Genomic DNA, 19,530 nt, shown 5'->3' with positions numbered 1-19,530 from the left:
AATCAAGACTGCATAATTTGAATACAAGAACACCTGTTTCTCCTTTTTCCTCTTCTTCTTTTTTTTTTTTTTTAAGATTTTATTTTTGAGTAATCTCAATGCCCAGTGTGGAGCTTAAACTCACAACCCTGAGATCAAGAGTCCTTAGAGTCCCACCATTTTTTTTTAAAGAGTTTTATTTTATTTTATTTAAGATTTTATTTATTTAGTTAGTTACTTGACAGAGAGTGAGCATAAGTAGTCAGAGTAGCAAGTAGAGGAAGAGGGAGAAGCAGGCTCTCCACTGAGCAGGGAGCCCAGTGTGGGGCTCCATCCCAGGACCCTGGGATCATGACCTGAGCTGAAGACAGACACTTACCCAACTGAGCCATCCAGGTGCCCCAACAGTCCCACCATTTAACCTTGATATTTTGTATGCATGTGCCCCTCCCCTCCATGATAGGACTTCCTAGCTTAGAGACAGGAAACTCCTCTTGCCAGAGTTCTATCAGTTTGCTGTCTTGATTACATTTTTTTTTTTTGAAGAAATCTTTTATCAAGTCTTTGCCTGTTTACCAGCTCTGGTTGCTAGGTGGCCATATCCTATCCTCAGCCAACCCTATGTATCCCCTGCCTCTGTCTTTGATTAGGGTAAGGCCAGAGGCTTCTCAATGACCCAGAGGATCTCTAGCCCTTTCTGAATATAGAAAAATGAGACTTAATATCAAACACCCTCTGAAGGCACATTTCATTCCTGCATATCTTTAATAGAATGTCTTGATCTTTGGTGACTTGAATTTCTACTCTCTTCAGAATTATCATTTTCTTTCTGGCTCCGCTGCCCTTTGCTGACCTTATGGAGCCTTCCAGAGAATTGTCTCAAAATTATCTCACAAACTAATTATGTCAAAATAGTTCCTGGTTAAAAATTCTCTTCCAAAAGTGAGATATGCTATCTTCTGTCACTGCATTTTTTCCCACTTACTCAGTGGAACTTTCTTTAAAAGTAAATCATCAGAAATATCTTATTTCATCAACACTTAGACCTCCAAAGCAGCTCTTTGCGTTTACAGTTTCACCTGGACCTGTTGATTTTGAATACGGAGGGTAAAAGTCAAGTCACAGTGTTTTTATCATAAGAAACTGCCTTGCCCATATTTTAGTCCCACTGAACTGTGTTCTCTGGAGAAAAGGTTTTTTTTCTGTGCACGGAGCCGTCCAAATGCCCCAAAGGCGATCACAAATGACTGTGGGAAACCTCTTCAACTACAGTAATCTGACTGAAAATTACAAGGTTTGCTACTAAAGAGGAAAAATTACAATTCTGCATTCAGGTAGCTTGTTCCAGCAAAGTCATCTCTCATATAACTTCTGAGCTGGATGTGCTTCTTTTTTGCTACGGAAGACAATGATTGTGGCTATTATTTGTATCATTTTATTAGCAATGCCTTGAACACCTGGTAGCTCTGATTTGTTTGACAGTTGACATGGCATGTTTAAATCGCAGAAAAAATTGGCATATTGGTTGGTAGATAATAATGCAGCTGTAGCTGGGTTTGGGATATTGAATTTCGCTGGCATTGCTACTTATGAAAGGAGAAATAACTCTTTTTTTCTTGCTCATCACTTATGATTACAGGGCCCTGTCAGTTCGGGCAATAGAGTCAATGCTGTCTGTATATTTTACTATTCTTCCTGCGAAAGGGATCCCTGTGTTGCTGGATCTAGTTCCACCGTTTAAAGAAGATGTGCTATTATATCCCAGATATGTATGAAGGAAGAGGAAGGAGAATGTTCATAACTTTTAGAAGAGATTGGCCAGATCCTGACATGTTTCTCTAAATGGAGACGCTGCAGCTGGCTTAGGGAAAGCAAGCTTTGTTCTGGAGTAATGAATGGCTTTTCTTGTCTCCATTGCAGCGGTGAGTGAAGGACCAGCCAGCCAACAGCCACCGCTGCTGCCCCCAGCACAGCCTGAGCACCCCAGCACTGAGGAGGCACCAAGCAGAACCATCCCCACGGCCTGTGTTCGACCAACCCACCCACTCCGCAGCTTTGCTAATCCTTTGCTACCTCCACCAATGAGTGCAATAGAACCGAAAGTCCCTTACACGCCACTCTTGTCTCAGCCAGGTAAATGCCTGTTTGTTCACATTTGAAATAGTTGTTTTCCTCTGTGCCTCTCCTTAAGTGTATGAGGGTTCCGGAAAAGACGGGATGCAAAAATCTGTTCACCACTGAGGTTCGTAGGGCAGCTTGTAAGTGTCTGCTTTGGCAAGCAACTGGCTGGTTATAGGTGCCTTTCATTCCTTCGGAAAGCCATTCGTGGATCCTGAACACTGCTGGAAACATTCCTGGTTCTTTTGTCGGCCACGTGGATCTTAGAATTTAAGGCTAGGCACCAAGACTAGACGAAGACGTATAAAAGCCTGAAAAAAAAACACTCTTCAGAGCTATGCATGTAAACCCATAATTCCGCTTAGTAACCTTTCAATTGTCCTCTTCCAGAGGTTCTTATTTCCAATTTCCAGGGCCAGAAAGGAGAAAAATGCAACTTCTTAATTTTAGAAATGATAAAACAAAAACTTGGTTAGGAAGTAACATCTCTATGGTAACTGTGATAGCTTGACTTAGGAGAAATACACATTCCGTCATTCAGATGATCATAATAGAGTTCTCGTTTATATTAGGTCTTCCTCCACAGTTTCTAGGTACTCTGGAGCTCACAGCTGTCAAGTCCTTAGAATTTCCTTGGTGATAAGTGGATAAAAGAATCCTTAGTTATGTTAATGAATGTGACTTTTCCTGGGTTTTTGTTTGTTTGTTTGTTTTCTTGCTTGCTTTTGAACATGAACTTTGGTCAACCCCCTCAAAGGTGAGGGCTGGTTGCTAGGAAGACCAACCATGACTGGAGAGTTGGAGCTTTCAGTCTCACTCACAACCTCCAGGGAGGGGAGAAGGGGAGGTGGAATCTGCCAAGGACCAATGACTTAGTCAAGCATGGCTATGCAACAAAGTTCCATAAAAATCTCAGAGGACAGGGTTTGGAAAGCCTCCAGGTCAGTTTACATGTGGAAATTTGGGGAGAAGGATGGGACTAGAGAAGGGATAGAAACTCTATACTCTTTCTCTGGACCTCGCTCTATGTGTCTCTTCATCTGGCTGTTGATTCATATCCTTTATCATACCCTTTAATAAATCGGTAAACATGTTTTCCTGAGTTCTGTGAGCTGCTCTAGCAAATGCATTGAACCCAAGGTGTGTGGGGCAGGGGGAGGGGGTTGGTCCTTGGAACCACCAGTTTGTAGCTGGTAGGTCAGAAGCAGAGGTAGCAGCCTGGAGCATGTGAGTAGCATCTGAAGTCAGGGGTGGGAGGCAGTTTAGTATGGCCGAATCCTTAACCTGTGGAATCTGTTACTATTTCCAGGTCGATCATCTCAGAATTGAGTTGAATTCTGAGACACCCTGCTGGTGTCTGAGAATTGGTTGCTATTGGTGGGGAAACCCCCTCCCCGCGACATTGGAATTAGGAACACTAGCCTTAAAGAATGCCTTTCTAAGAAGATCAGTTGGCAGAGATGAGAACTAGAGTGCCCTCTTCCCAATGCAGTGTTCATTTGATTGCCTCAACTGGTATCCAGTGGCACTAATCCAGAGTTCTTCTTTGTTTCTGTCAGGGATTAGGGGGCAGAGGGAGAGCAGAGAGGGGGAAAAGAAGAGGAAGGAGAAGGAAGAGAAAACGAAGAAGAAAGAGGAAAAGCCAAGGATAGGATAAAAGATAGAACAATAGATAGATAAGGAGATACATAAAGAACGACCTAGTGCTTAAAATTATTTGAAGGATTAGAATAATTCTTAACAGCGCCAATATATCACGCACAAGATAGCAAAGTTCAGGGGTCCCAAGTAAGTAGAGGTGCATAGACACAGCTGGATTGGCAATTCAGCAAATATATGTAAGTTTCTGTTATTCAGATCCATACCCAGAGCAGCTGTAGTCACCGAAATAATTTATAAGACTCATAACGACTGCAAAAGCTAGAAAAGCCACAATTGCAATTATGAATATTATCTAATTTAAAGAACGTTCCTTGTTCCCGGTACCATATTAAGTGATTTGTGTTAATGCTCTGTGGTGTTCTGCCTTTGCTGTGGTGTGTGGTGTGGAAGCTCAGCTACCAGCTAACGTGGGGAGGTGGGATGGAGCATAGCGATGTGGGATTCCCATCCTTGGGATGTATGAAGACTGTCCTCTCTGACACATAATCCCGATGGCTGCCATGACTTCGTTTCACAGGAAATAGCTCTCCTAACCCAAAAGAAGCCCACACTAGGATTTAAAAGAGATCTATATTGCCCAAACCCCACTCCCCACATCTATACACTCCACTCACATTATGGGCAGAGTCTGCTACTTTATAGTGCCCTGAAACTATGAGGTCTTTGCTAATCGAGACAAGGACAGTAGGAAGCAAGAAGATTCATTTAATGAAATTCCTGTGTGCCGATCTCACTGCCTGGTGATTTCTGGTTGCACTGTTTCCCACTGCAGTACCAACCAAAAGAACAGACCTCAGAAGTAACTGGTATTCAACCTTTTGTTGAACTTGAGTTCTATGCCTGGCATGCTTCAGCAGACTTGTAACACTACATTTGATCCTCAGAGCAACTTTGCTACTTTCTTAACCCTAGTTCATGGCTACCAGAATGGTGACTCAGTTAATTTACGTAATATAGTTAAGTCTGCACAACTACTGAGGGATGTATCTGTTTCTATTCTTTTTGGTTATAGCACAGGTTCTGAGGTTTGATGAACTCATTTGCACCTGTTATTTGTGTCTAACTTATTTAGTGACCAAAACAAAGATAATTTATTTAAAAACTTATTACCTCAAATCATTCAAAAACTGATAAAAATAAAAATGAGAAACATTTGAAGTAATTTTGAGTTAAGGAATACCTTTTCCTCACAAGACTTCCTCACTCATATTTTAAATGAGGAAAGGTAAGAGGTTTAACTATTTTATGTGGAAGAACACCAGTTTCACAATACCAAAAAACTAGGTGCCAAAGCACTTTAATACTGTTAGCTACTCTCTTTAGTTGGGAGTAAAAATTAACTATGTTATCACATTGAGAAAAAAAAGATGAAAATAAAATTGTGAAGTCACTTTTTTTTTTTAAATTTAAAGGTTTTATTTATTTATTTGACAGAGATCACAAGTAGGCAGAGAGGCAGGCAGAGAGACAGGAGGAAGCAGGCTCCCCACTGAGCAGAGAGCCCCATGCGGGACTGTATCCCAGGACGCTGGGATCATGACCTGAGCCGAAGGCAGAGGCTTTAACCCACTGAGCCACCCAGGCACCCCTGTGAAGTACTTTTAAAAGAAATTTTACCATGGCAGAAATATTTACCTTGGAACACACGCTTCGAAATCAACCCATGCTCCAGAGAACTGTGGTAACAAAGAACCCTCATTTTAGAAAGAGCATCTGACAATAGACAGAACAAAGCCCTGGCATTGTTATTTACTACTTATTGTTTTCTTCCAGTTACAGTAATAGGAAAGCGACCTTAAACAAAGTCTAACACAATGTAGCATAACTAAGCTTATTATGTCTTTAAAAGATGGGAAATAGAGTCCTTTCTGCTGTCTCTACACCTGTTCTCTCAAAACATAAGCACATTTGAAGAGCCATTCTTTGATCTAATGCCATGTGGGCAAGATCTCGTTTTCTTTGATCTCCACTGTACACTTAAGAGCCTTCTTTTTATTAACTATCTATCTAGTTTTAACTATCATTCTTGTTTTTATTTAAACTGTTTCTTAAAAACTCTCTCTTTTTTTATGCTTTCCAGTATCTCTGGGTTTGGGGAGGGATTATACGTCTTTCATGGTTCTCCTTTAAACGCCATCTTCGCCCCTCTCACCTTGAGGCATATCCTGCGATCACTTTGGAATTATTAAATGCTTTTCCTTTTCATGTTTCTCCTTCATTGTCTCCCTGTGATTCCTGTTCATTTCATAATGTCTTACCTCATGATTTTCAAATAAGTTCTCCCTGCATTGCTTCTGACACATGGTAAATAGTATGCTTTTAAGAAAGGGCTGATGTTTACTTATTCTAATAGAAAAAGAAAATTAGCAGACTGACAAATGTATTAGCTGTGACATTAACTACATGCTTCTTAGCCTAAAAGATGAAATACTTAGAGCTTTCAACAAATTTTAATTCTAAGAAAATCATTACTTTAGTCAAACTGATTGATGAAGTAAAGTCATTCTCTTGTCGGCTTGAAAAAAAAAATACCTCAAATAATTTTACTTCGGATTTCACAATAAAGGACTGAGTAATTTCTAATGAATTTATCTTTACTTACTGCAAGTAATTACTTTAGAATATGGTAATGTGAGGCATTGCTATAATTTTTAAAGATCACCGCAAATGAGAAGCTCCTTCTGCTTTGAAACCGCTTGAATTAGGATCAACCAAGAAGCTCTTTCCCTACTCATATTCCTGTGTGTGGATTTTTTAAGGGCAGCATCATTGATCTGTGCCTCAGTTGGACTTCCAGTAATGCATGTGGAGCTGCGTTCTCAGGGTGTGACATATAGGGCAGCGCACAGTATGCAGTAACTGTCTCCACGGAGTTGGGGAGAACTTTGCGGTATTTTTATAATCGTGTAATTAGAAAGTCAGCCGGTTGTTATAATGACTGAAATTCTGTCCACCTGAAAAGACAAATTCATTCCTTCATTGTTTTTTCTTTTTCTTTTCTTTTTTTTTTTTCTTTCCCCCTTTCCACCTGCCGACTTAAAATTTAGTTTCCTGGACTAGAGTACTTTATGGTGTTTCTTACAATTTCATCATCCCCTCGTGATAAAGTGGTTCCGTTTCGTAACGCTTCCCAGTGAATAACTGTGCAGTCTTGACACATTTCAGGGAGGCTCCAATCACCGCACTTTGCAAATCACAGATGCGGACGTCTAAGTGATTTGGCTTCGTCCCCTTTCAGGTTAAATAGAAAATGTTTGATGGAGTGTTGCGCTTCTGGCATTATAGATCTGACATAAATTCTACAAAGGGCCAAGATAGGGTGGTGTTTTTTTTTTTTTCTTCACTAGTGAAAATTCCTTTTAGCTGTGAAATGATCAGCTGCACTTTAAATGAACCTGGATTAGGAGACCATTTGTCTTCTGAGGCTGTAATTCTAAAGAGAAAGAAAATGTGACCTCTTAAATAGTGACTTTAATACTAACTAGTGACTGTTTTACAACATGGGCCCATGGAGTTCTTGCATCTTTGTAAAGGGGCTCACGGGCTTTACTGCCCTCCATTTACACACTGCGTTTCCGCATGTTTTCTTGTATAAAAGCAAAAACCTAGAACATTCCAATCTTTCCAATCTTCGGGGAATCAATATGTCAGTGGACATGACAAGACCAAAACTCATCTCATTGTACTACGAAATTGAGTTTGATTTTCCTTCTGCAAAATGTGGTATGTGCTTCAATTTGTCTGAGGACTGAGGACAAGGAGTGGGTGGAGGTGGCTGACAGTGGGCAGGAAAGGCATTTGATTTATATTTTATGGCTGGTTGGGAAATCATGTGTTCCTGCTATAACCTGATCTTTTTGACAGGCCTCATTTCAGTAAATATGCTATCACACAAAACTGCCAATAAATTACTATAACACATTAATACAATTGCTGCATTCCCTGAGCCACTTGTAGGCCACCGTAGAGGGTGTTCATCAAGGAGACCAAAGGAGTGTTTTGTTCTGCTGAAATCAGTCACAGACAGAGGTCATGGGAGAACAGACATCCTTCCACAGGTGAACCAAGATGGTCACTTTTCAGGTCAGTCAGGTCAAATAAATCATTGGCACAGCCAAGTAGGAGATATACGTTGATTTGACATTATTGGGACCAATACCATTAATCACGTCTGATGGGGAAAACGACACTATCTCCTGTTACATTTCATCTCATATGTAAGATCATCTCTGTTTTCATTTATTTGTTTCTGTAGGCAGTTCCTTGAAGTTCTCCTGTCCTCATTCTTAACAGAATTTTTTTGATAGGTGAAATCTAATTTCATTTGGTCTAGACACCCTTAATTATCCCTTAGGAAAAATAAGTCAAAATTACCTCATATATCACCAATGTTTGTGACTCGGGAGACTACTTGGTATTTTAATAAAATATTATTTTCTCTAGGATGAGGTTCCAGTATTTAAAGAGGAAAGAGCTCTTCTAATTGCCTCAAAGGGAGGGAAATGATTGCTAGAGGAAACATTAGAAGTAAGTCGTGTGACTGGTGTGTCATTTATAAATGACAAAACCAAAGTCTAAAAGACTAAGCAGCTTCCCCAAGGTCAACAATTGAACTAATGGCCAAGTATAAGAATTCAGAGAAATAGAATATTGAAGAGAAACAAAGGATGTTATTTAACTTCTTTGTGATGTGAATAGCTATTCATAGTTCAACTTCCCCACCCCCACCTCAGGGCCTCTAGGATATTCCTAGTTATTAAATATCCATTAGAAAGAATTGTTGCATCGAAGGTAGTTTGAGTTATTTAGCTTAGCATTTGAGTAAATGTTGTATTCCTTCAGGTAGGCTAGATGGAAGAAAGAAGTTCTAGCAAAAGTCGTGACTACCCAGGGACTCGGGACTAGCTCCCATCTGCTTAAACTCACTTGTCCGGCCTGCCCATGTCCCTCTTCAGGACAGTAAGAAGACAGGGAGCTGACATTTGTTGCTTCCAGTACCACACACCACAGGTAGCCAAGGCTTTGGAGTCCAGCAACAAAAATAAAGAAGAATAGAAGGAAGCATAAAGTGAAGATAAAAATCAAGGCACATGATAATATTCTTCAGGTTGTGAGTTAGAAAATGTCACGGTCAGCGAGCAGGAACAGCAAACAGCTGGTGTTTCTTTAGAATTGCAAAAACCTGTTGGGAGGAGGGAGGACAGTTGAGTCAAAATCTAAGTCCTTTCAACCAAACTTTTGCTCAATTAAAAAGAATAAGAGAAAATATTGCACCAGAAACAGTTATATCAATATATAAAATTGAGGTTACTTGTCAACTTAATGCAGTTAACCTCTGGGGTTAAAGTATTGAGTTACCACCTACATAATCATAAGAGAAAATGAAAAATATCTATTTTTGGAACTTCGTTACCAAGTAGACTACATACATTTGAAACATACAATTTAAGAATGTCCTTCGATTTTACTGGGGAGTGGGTGGCCCAGTGAGTGCCAGAGAATGACAAGGAAAAGGAAAAGGTTGAGCAATAAGTTGTTTTCAAAGCAGCAAACATTCCTTTCACATTTCCTAAGAATGTCATAGGTCACATGGTTAACTTTGCTGTGTAAATTTTGTTTCTTATGAAACATCTTGAGGATCAAAGTGTCTTTTTCTAAAATAAGTTTACGTAAAATTAATAAGGTTAAGGCTTTAGATCTTGCCGCCTTTTATAGTTTATAAAGGACCTTTCCAAATGAGTTTATGCCTAACAGAGAAGTAACTATAATCATCATTACTGACACAGAGGGAGACACTCACAGAGGTTGAATAACTTGTAACTTCTCTAGGATCATGTGTCATTGCCCTTAGGACCTTTATGTAAGCCACAGTGAGCACTCAATAAATATCTGTGAAGCTGATCAGAATAGAATAATGAAGGTAAAAGCCAGAAATTGAATTCAGGTCTTCAATTTCAAGTCAAATGGTGATTACAGGTGAAGCAAAGCAACTTGAGAGTTGGCAAGAGGATTAGAAAAGCTGAAAAATTTATGACGTCACAACCAACGGAGCCTAAGGTATTATGTTCTCAACTATGTATGACCTCTTATTCCAAAGCTGAATTAAATTGCATTGAGTGGGAAAAACAAAACAAAACAAAAACAAACAAAACAAAATGATAATGAAGCCACCACCCCTGGAAAATCTATACACTAATTTAACATCGATACTACAATGGAGAATGACATCTACCTTCTTTATAGGAAGACAGAGTGTGGCTCAGTGGAAATAGAGTCCTGAGTCTTTCCATTATGCCAATTTTGGTATGAATTTTCCTCCCCCGAGTCCTACTTATTCTCATCTGTGAAATTTGATAGTCTTTCATCTCTAAAGAGAATGAAACTTATGAAATTCTAGCAGTTTTATTTACTGCAGAAACAAGGGTGGATATTCTATCTATATTTTTTCTTTGCTTTGTCAAAAAGTATGAGTAAGAGAAGGGGATTCACTCAAGTAGATTCTGAACTCATAGTGTGCACTGTCAGTACTGACAGAAGTTGATGGAATTCCTTATAGTTCACCAATTAGCATCCGGTTTCTGTTCCTTCGGGAGCCAGGGGAAATTTTGAAACAAATAAAGTGTTCACATAAAACTCTGGGTTAATGGAGTATTGAAAATGTGTTGTGAAAAATCTAGCACACTGAAAACAAAAAAATCCCTGTGATATTAAAATAAAGTAAGAAAACCATTGCTAAAACCATTTAGAGCTCTCCCCTTCGGAATGTTTATAATGCTTATCTCACTGGCTGGGACTTAATGGAGGATTCAAGTGCCCTGTTAAACGTCCTGTGTATTTCATAGCTAGGGTTGAAGTTCTTATTACTAGCATCTTTTTATTTACCAGAAAGAAAGTCAAGACTCTCAGGAAAGAATGCCTTATCTTTCGTGGTAAAGGGATTTTATTTAGGAAGCTGCTGCTACTTCCTTTCCTTCTTCCTCCTTCTTTTCCTCCTCCCCCCCCACCCCTTTCCACCTTCTGCTCCTTGTTTTTTTCCTCCTGCTTCTTCTCCTTCTTCTGCTTCTCCTCCTGCTTCTCCTCCCCCTCCTCCTCCTTTTTCTTTTCTCTCTCCTTCTTCTTTTAGTGAAAAACAAGAAGTCAGCCCTATTGATTTCAAACCAAGAGACATATTATGACCTAATTGCAGATAGAGGCTTATAGGAATTAAGAATAATGATATTCGCAACGATACCCTTTTCATATCTACTCCCAAGTACTCTTCTTCAACGTACTTCTTCCCATTTCCCATCCTTTTACCCAGTTGTTGGGTCTGGGGTCACCTGAGCCACCGAAAGAGCATATTTCCAATTATAATAATGCGTTGACCTAGTCTACCTTTCAAGGTTGAGATAGCTAGTTTAAAGCTCGTGTTTCAGTCGGTGTTGCATGTAAAATTATAGTTATTGGTTTGTTCTCTTTTCAGCTACTCTTTGGAGTGGTGCCTCAGTTAGTTCTTTGAAATAGGTGGCTTTGTGCACAGGATCTGAGCTGATGCCTACCCCAGGGCAGGACTAAAGGCATCACAGTGGGGCCATGTGATGAGAAGTATATCCCAATCCCCTGTTCTCTTCTCTGGCAGGAGCCACATAGGACTGAAAGAGCATTTACAGGGAAAAAAAAAAAAAAAAAAAAAATATATATATATATATATATATATATATATATATATATATATGAAAACTCTAGGACCCTACTTCCTTGCTCATTGGCTGGGTTAGTGTCAAATAAGTCACTTCACCTCTTTATGCTTTCATGTCTCACCATAAATGGTGGAAATAAAATCTAGTATGGAAAGGGTTTGTTCATGTAAAATGAATTATATTAGTTAAAAATGTGAGCCCTGCATCCAGGAGCTTACGATTTGATATAAGCGGGAGACCACGCTGAGGTATACATGGGTCCTGGTGAAGTCCTTATATTCAGAAGCTGTAAGATTAGGTGAAAAGGGGGTTAAAATAAATTATAAGGGTTTAGTGGCTGGTGAAACAAGATCTAACTCCAGAATGTTATATTTCACTCCCTGTGCACCCACCAGAAAGAGGGCAGCCCTTGTACCCTTGCACAAAGAGTGCTGAGCAGACGAGAGCAGAGGGTCTGTCTGCTCAGCGCTGTCTCAATATGGTTTCCTAAGTAGAGAGAGAAGTGTGGCCTCTTCCAGTTGAACAGGTCTTGCTCTCAAATTATAAATATATCCAACAAGCAGGAAGCTCCCACCAGACCCTTTAAATGACCAAACGGCATTAAATTACATTCCCTCTCTAATCTCTTAATCTGTTTTTACCAATTGGTATGAGAGCCCATTCTTCAAACCCAGTAAGGATTTATGTCCAAACGGTGTATAGATTTGGTGGTCACGTGCCTGACTTTTCTCTCTTAGAAACAGTGCATTTCCTAAATTGCTTCTCAGGATGAACCAGTTTAACATGACTAAAGCCCATGGAATTTCCCAGAACCCAGCTCTAATATCTGACTTAGCTCTTCCCTGCATTAACTCTCTGCAAAGAGAATAGCAGGGCAAGGAAGAATGCAAAGTAGGGAGCAAGAATTGAGCTGTTGAAAGTGGGAAAAAGAAGTTATCAAATATATGTAAAACATTACTGATATCTTTGTCTTCTTTTTAAGATTTTATTTATTTGCCAGAGAGAGAGAAAAAGTACACACAAGCAGGCAGAGAGGCAGGCAGAGGCAGCGAGAGAAGCAGGCTCCCCATCTAGCAAGGAGCCCAATGCAGGACTTGGTCCCACGACCTTGGGATCATGACCCGAGCCGAGGCAACAGCCCAGCCAACTGAGCCACCCAGGTATCCCTCATATATTTTATTTTATTAGGAATATTATATATAGTATGATTCATTTCCAAATGTGATTTGACATGTAAGTTTTTCATTTTAAACTCTTTATGAACATGACTCGCTAAAGCCACATTCCTTATTACATGCCGGGGAATAACCTACAGATCTTATTAAAACGCAGATTCTGAATCAGTGGCTCTGAAGGAGTGCCTGAGATTCTGCACTCTGTAGATCACACTTCAAGAAGTGAGGTTCTAGAACATACCACGTGTCCTTCACCTATAATATATGGAAGAACTCGAGGGTTTTGTAACTCACTTGAAATTAAATTCACCTGTGTGTGTGTGCGTGTGTGTGTTTGTGAGGGAGCACATGCACATTTTTCCCAGCGAGTGCATTTACAGCTTTTGTTAGAGTCCCAAACTGTTCATTATCTATAACAAGTTAAGGACCACTTAACCAGCCACTTTGTCATAATCCTGCATTTAGGCTCAGTGGTGCAATGTAAACAACAGTATTTTCTGCTTTGCTTCATTTTGTTTTGTTTTTTAGACCAATCCAAAGGCCTTTAGTAAAAAGTAACTTTCTGGAAATCTAAGGCCAGGAGCTGAACACGTTGCCCCTGCTCAAATGAAATTCTGCAAAATTAGGTCATTCATTTTCTTGTGCAAACACCTGGGGCCTTAATGTGTATTTGTCAATGCCTGATGAAGGAATTGAATTAATATTTTATTGTCTTAAAAGGGATCCCACTTCAGAAACGGTCTCTTTTTTGTTGTTTTTTTAAGTGAGACTAATAGATAAGATTCATAACCACCTGTGATAAGTTTTCCCCAGAAAGGGAGGTTCTGTGGGAACCCGAGATGGGTTGTCATTTAAGGAGGTCATCAGAACCTGTTTGTGGCATCTCGTGCTCTGGTGTGCAATAGAAAGTGCTTCATCACAGCCTGGATGATTACACCCACGTTTCCTCAAACAGTGACTCACGGTACAATGACAATTTTAGATTCATCTGGTGTCATACCAGGGTGACGAGCATAGGAAATCAATAAAAAATATTTAAACAATATTTTTGGTGGTGACCATGTAAGTGAACCGATACGCAGGGGTAATATAAATCACAGAGAATGGGAGGTTATAAAAGAAATGTTTATTTGAGTACTGAAAAAGTTAGGTTGTATTATATAATATCCTGAAAAATATCATCATAAATCATTTATCGGACAATAAATCATTCTAAGGAGTAAATATATGTTTGAGGAGGCTTGGCAATAGTAGAGAGCAGGTGCAAGAGAGGGGAGTTTTTACAGAAAAAGAACCTCCTCCAATAAATGTTGGAACAAGTCTTCCTCTCTCCCTCTGTGCCCCCTCTTTTTCTCTCTCTCTCCCCACAGATGTCTTTCTTTTTCTTTCTTTTGCATTACAAGGTTGTTTGGTTACCTCCCTCTCTCCTATCACGCTTCTTAAGTGGTAACAGGACCTATACAAGGACCTACCAGTACCCGAGTATTTGAATTTAAGAAATTACAGATCAGAGAGAGGAACAATGATAGAGTATTGAAAAGTACCATGACAAAAATGCTTTAAGACTTTTTCCCTCAATTTCTTGATGTTTTTGATGTCTGAGAATTTTCTGCACATATTTACCTTTCTCCTGGTACTGCTGGGTTAGACAGATGGTGCAGGATCCAGTTTCTGAAACCTGAGCCAGTCGGGGACCATCTGTCGCTCAGGCTCCGTCGCCCTCTCCTCCTTCAGCTCCAGTGCGCTCCCTGTCTTCCAGCTGCCACACAGTCAGTCCCTTCTTAGTTCCTGCATATATTCTTAAATTTTATCTCTTTATTCTACACGCAGTATAATTCTAATGAAATACCGCTCATATGGCTTATCTTCCCAAGCCAACATTTAATATGATAATAGACACCAATTTTCAATAGTCTTTCATATCACAATAAAACCTAGTATGTGCTGGATCCCAGTAGATACTCCAGGAAAAAATGAACTGATAATAAGCATGGTGATTTGCTTGCAAACTTTGTTATCGACAGTTGCCATTAGCAAACACTTAACATGTGAATTTGCTATCTTATATTAATGTTCATAGAAACACAGGAAAGTATTGACTCATGAGGAATCTTGGGATCAGAGAAGATAAAATAATTAATTCAATGTTACATTATATTGAAATGTCAGGGCCAAGAATTGAACCTAGGACTCTCTGAAACCAAAGCCTACTTTTCTGAGCAACTATATATATAATAATAATACATGTACATAAAGGGACAATGATTATGCAATTAGTAATGTCACAAATACGAAACACTCCACATATATTTTAGTATCTCCCTTAACATGTAAATATATATCTATAGAGAGATTATTTTTTCCAGAAGTATTCTAACACTAATCCATGACAAAAAAACTCCAGATACATTCACAAGAGGAAAAGGAAAAAAAAAATAGACTTTGTTTATTTCTGTTTTCTCCATGTATTATTTACATTTGCCTTAGCTTTTGTCTTTTTTATTTCATTTTCCTTTGCAAATATGTATTGATTACATATTTTTCATACTTGAATTGGCCCAACACATCCAACCAGAGAAAGTTTCATTTCTCTTTGGAAGACTAAAATAAATATCTATATAAATGTCAAAAACCCAGCAATACCATGGGCTTATTTATTAGCCCAATACAAAATATCCAATAGCCTATTTTTCACAACTAGCTTCCAATTGTCTTATAGATATGAAATATTCAGAAACTTCATGCTGCAAGAACATGTCAAATATTGAAAAGTTATGGAACATTGCATAACAACATATCTTCCTTATAAATAATTTCCCATATATGGACTTGAAGAGATCTTTCTGACCCAGCATGACGAGGATGAGTCAGAATTTTTCATTGACATTTTGTTCCACTGCAAATAAAGAATAAAATCACAATCAACAATATCTTTGGGGGGAATAGACTATTCTCAGGAAATTGCATTTCTGGTTAGCTCAGGGTAAAATACAAATCATTTTATAATAAAAATGTTTATCAGTTGGCAATGATAGCTATAAATAAGGACTATTTATAGCTATAAATAAGCTATAAATAAGGACTATGAAGAATGCCATTCTACACATGTCTTGTCTATAAATCCCACACCATCTCCGCAGAGTAGACCATGTCATTTTATATGCAATGGACCCAGAGTAGAGGAGAATTGAATAGCATCTCCAAGATCACCGTTACTAAAGTGTGGAGACAGCGTGTACGGCTAGTTCTGCATGATGGCAATATTCATTCCTTGATTGCTGGAGAATCACAAAAGCATACCAGGAAGGACCAGAGTGAAGAAAATGCCAGGGATGAGAAAGTACAACATGTTTTCAGAGTCTACAGGTAACATTCTTTTGTTAGAGAGCGTGATTCCTAGAGTAATCACGAGATAAGCTAGGGGAAGGTAGGTTAGTGACTTAGGAGAATCAAATCGCAAACTGAGATGAAAATGGAAAGTGTGTAATGTAGATTGATGCAAGTGAGAACTGATGGAGGAGAAAGCGGCAGGACTTGTCTTCCAAAACAAGAAACAGGCAATTGAGTGAATGATTGGCTATGAAGAATGAGGGGGAAAGTGAGGTGCAGGGTGACTCAGCTGTTTGAACCCTGTGTCCTGAGGCACACAGTTATAAGCAAACAGAAGGAGGGGAGTGAGCTGAGAAGGTACTCCGTGAGAGGAAAGCGAGCATCCGGAGAGAGTGGAGTTTGTTGAGCCTGAAGGGGCAGGGGACCACTCAATGGAGCTAGACAGTGGGTGTGGGGAAGTGGGAGGAATTCAAGAGGGAATCAAAACTGAGAAAGGGGAACCCTCCTACACTGTTGGTGGGAATGCAAGCTGGTGCAGCCACTCTGGAAAACAGCATGGAGGTTTCTCAAAATGTTGAAAATAGAACTGCCCTATGACCCAGCAATTGCACTACTGGGTATTTACCCTAAATATACAAACGTAGTGATCCAAAGGGGCACATGCACCCGAATGTTTATAGCAGCAATGTCCACAATAGCCAAACTATGGAAAGAACCTAAATGTCCATCAACAGATGAATGGATCAAGAAGATGTGGTATATATACACAATGGAATACTATGCAGCCATCAAAAGAAATGAAATCTTGCCATTTGCGACAACATGGATGGAACTAGAGCGTATCATGCTTAGCGAAATAAGTCAAGCAGAGAAAGACAACTGTCATATGATCTCCCTGATATGAGGAAGTAGTGGCAACATGGGGGCTTAAGTGGGTAGGAGAAGAATCAATGAAACAAGATGGGATTGGGAGAGAGACAAACCATAAGTGACTCAATCTCACAAAACAAACTGAGGGTTGCTGGGGGAAGGGGGTGGGGTTATGGACATTGGGGAGGGTATGTGCTTTGGTGAGTGCTGTGAAGTGTGTAAACCTGGCGATTCACAGACCTGTACCCATGGGGATAAAAATATATGTTTATAAAAAATTAAAAATTAAAAAAAAAAACTGAAGAGTAGGTTAGAGAATCATTTTCAGAGAGGTGAGAGCTTTATTTAGCATGGGGTAGATAGATGACAACTCCCAGAGAAAGAATTTGAAGGAAAAGAAAGAAATTTGAAAAATGAGATATGAGGTAAGTCTACATTTTATGAGGGAGTAAATAAAGATGTACTAGAGGTAGAACAATGGTAACATTTTTCAGAAGCCAAGAAGGTAGAGCATTTCAAGGAAAAGGCAGTTTTAAACAAAATAAGTCTTTGATTCAAAGTTGCCATTGTTCTTATTTTCTTCCAGTATTTTACTATAAAAATATTAAATGCTCAGAAAAATTATACAGTCAACTTCCCTGTACCCACCACCTAGATTCTGTATTTTTGCCTCATGTTTATCCAACCATCCACCTTAATTTTTTATGCATTTCAAAGGAATTACAGACATCAGTTCACTATATCCCTAAATACCTCAGCAAGTATATAAAGATGCCATTGCCTTTGGAGCATTCCATTGATTTAGCTGTATAATTTTAAGAGAAAAAATAAAAACTATAATAATATTGCTGTGACTCCTAGAACTGAGAAAACATAATGCTAACAAGTCCTATAGAGAAATTTATAAGGCAGATACCCATTAGGTTGAAAAACTATGATGGTATTTATGACCTTTATGTCTGACATTTATATAGATTGGTGAGGTCAAAACCAGGTGTCTGAGAGAGACATGGTGAATAAATAAATAGGTGATGTGCAAGTGTAGACAACCCCTAAAAGTATGGCAGCAAAATACAGAGAAGAAGTTGGCTTCTTAATGGAGAAAATGAAAATGCTTACCTAAGTTACTTTCCTCAATGGCATACGTATTCTTTGGGATGGAAGTGGTGAAGGTGTTTAACTTACAGTTGAAAATATTTTAAAATATATGATCATTGACATATATGATCACCTCTTTGAATAAGTAAATTACTGTGAGTTTTTGAAAAGTTCTTCTGCCATGAATACCATTCATGTTGTGCTTTGGTCAGTCCAAGAAGTATATTTGTAAAAGTTAGAAGAGATTGGGTTAGTATGATAGTGTACTAACCCCAGAATGTAATCTGAAAGGTGTGTTTCTGGCCATTGTGCCTTAATATCAGAGTGTGTGTGTGGTGTGTGTGTGTGTGTGTGTGTGTGTGTGTGTGTGTGTGTGTTTGTCTGTCTGTGTGTCTGTGTGTGTGTAAAGGACAGAGGGAAAGAGAGACAGAGAGAGACAAAGATTTGATGGCTTCTATTAAAAAACAAAATCAGATTTTAAAAATCAAGTATATTGGATATTAAGAAATCTGGGTCTGAATAATCAAGATTATACTAGAAAAACAAAATCCTCTTTGGCTTATTATCTTTATAAAAGGAAATATTTCCAATATTGGCAAAATAATTGATTTTTGGAAAGTAAGAATCATTATATTTATACACCACGTGAAATATACATGAATCCCAACTTTGTGTTCTAGTGTGGATGAATTTGGGAATGATCATATTCTACACAGAATACATAATTACAGAAGTCGTGTGAGCTAATATCTGGATTTCTGCATTGTTTATGCATTTTACTGAGGTTTTCATGAAACGATAGGAAACTTTACGCTGTGTCACTTGTCTTTATGAATTCAGGATGTAGTTTCTCTAACGTTTGATCATTAGAATACCAGCAAAACTGGGATAATACAAGAGGGGTTTTTAAGCCAAGTTTTGGTGAAAAACAGAATTGACAGTTTTCCTCCTATAGGCACAAAACATCTGAACAGATGAATTGATGGAATTAAAGAACTCAAACCTGTTGTTTCTTGTTGCAAATAGACTAGAAAAAGAAAAAAAAATCAATTTGGGAGGAGGACACAATTGTCCCTTTCATAACAAATTATCTGAAAATGATCTGGAATATCCATGAAATTAACTGAGAGCCCTCTTGACTTTGACATTATATGCAGAACTTAGGAAGTCACGGTGGACCAGTGAACTTGGGCTGTGGGAGCCTGCCTGTAAACAACACAGGTGTTTAGTTTTGATTTTATAGTTTTTGTTTCGTTAATACGTGGTCCAGTAACCTCAGAAAAGCAGCCAAAAAAGAGAGGAACCTAAAAGTGTTCTGGTGAATTAATTTCTCAAAATCATAGCTGGTTTTCCTGAAAGCTTTCTTATCCAGAGGTATCTAAATCAGGAGGCAGCTCAAAGGAGCAGGATTATGAGAGCAGAATCTCTGTGGCCTCCTCTGTTTGTTGTTGTCTTGTTTCCAGGAACAAATCCTACAAATATGATGTCAGCTCTACTCTGTACGAATTAGGCACTCATGTAGGTTCTAACGACAAAAAGACACGTTAGACAATCTTAAGGACAAAAAGACACATTAGACAATGTTTTTGTCCTTGAGGGCTTTTTGTCCATCCTTTTCT

The 19,530-nt window shown here is 38.8% G+C and overlaps 1 protein-coding gene across 3 annotated transcripts in view; it reads left to right on the top strand.

The window, feature by feature from the left end:
- Positions 1-19,530, top strand: part of DCC (DCC netrin 1 receptor) — a 1,135,716-nt gene that overhangs the window by 1,102,412 nt on the left and 13,774 nt on the right. For all 3 annotated transcript variants that reach the window (XM_082699428.1, XM_082699427.1, XM_082699426.1), the window contains exon 27: positions 1,900-2,112. In XM_082699428.1, coding sequence (XP_082555554.1) covers positions 1,900-2,112 — 213 coding nt within the window. The remainder of the gene's footprint in view (positions 1-1,899; positions 2,113-19,530) is intronic.

The sequence above is a fragment of the Mustela nivalis genome (assembly GCF_964662115.1).
Source record: "Mustela nivalis genome assembly, chromosome: 14".
In the NCBI taxonomy this organism is placed as follows: domain Eukaryota; kingdom Metazoa; phylum Chordata; class Mammalia; order Carnivora; family Mustelidae; genus Mustela; species Mustela nivalis.
This window is presented reverse-complemented; position numbering and strand designations above follow the sequence as displayed.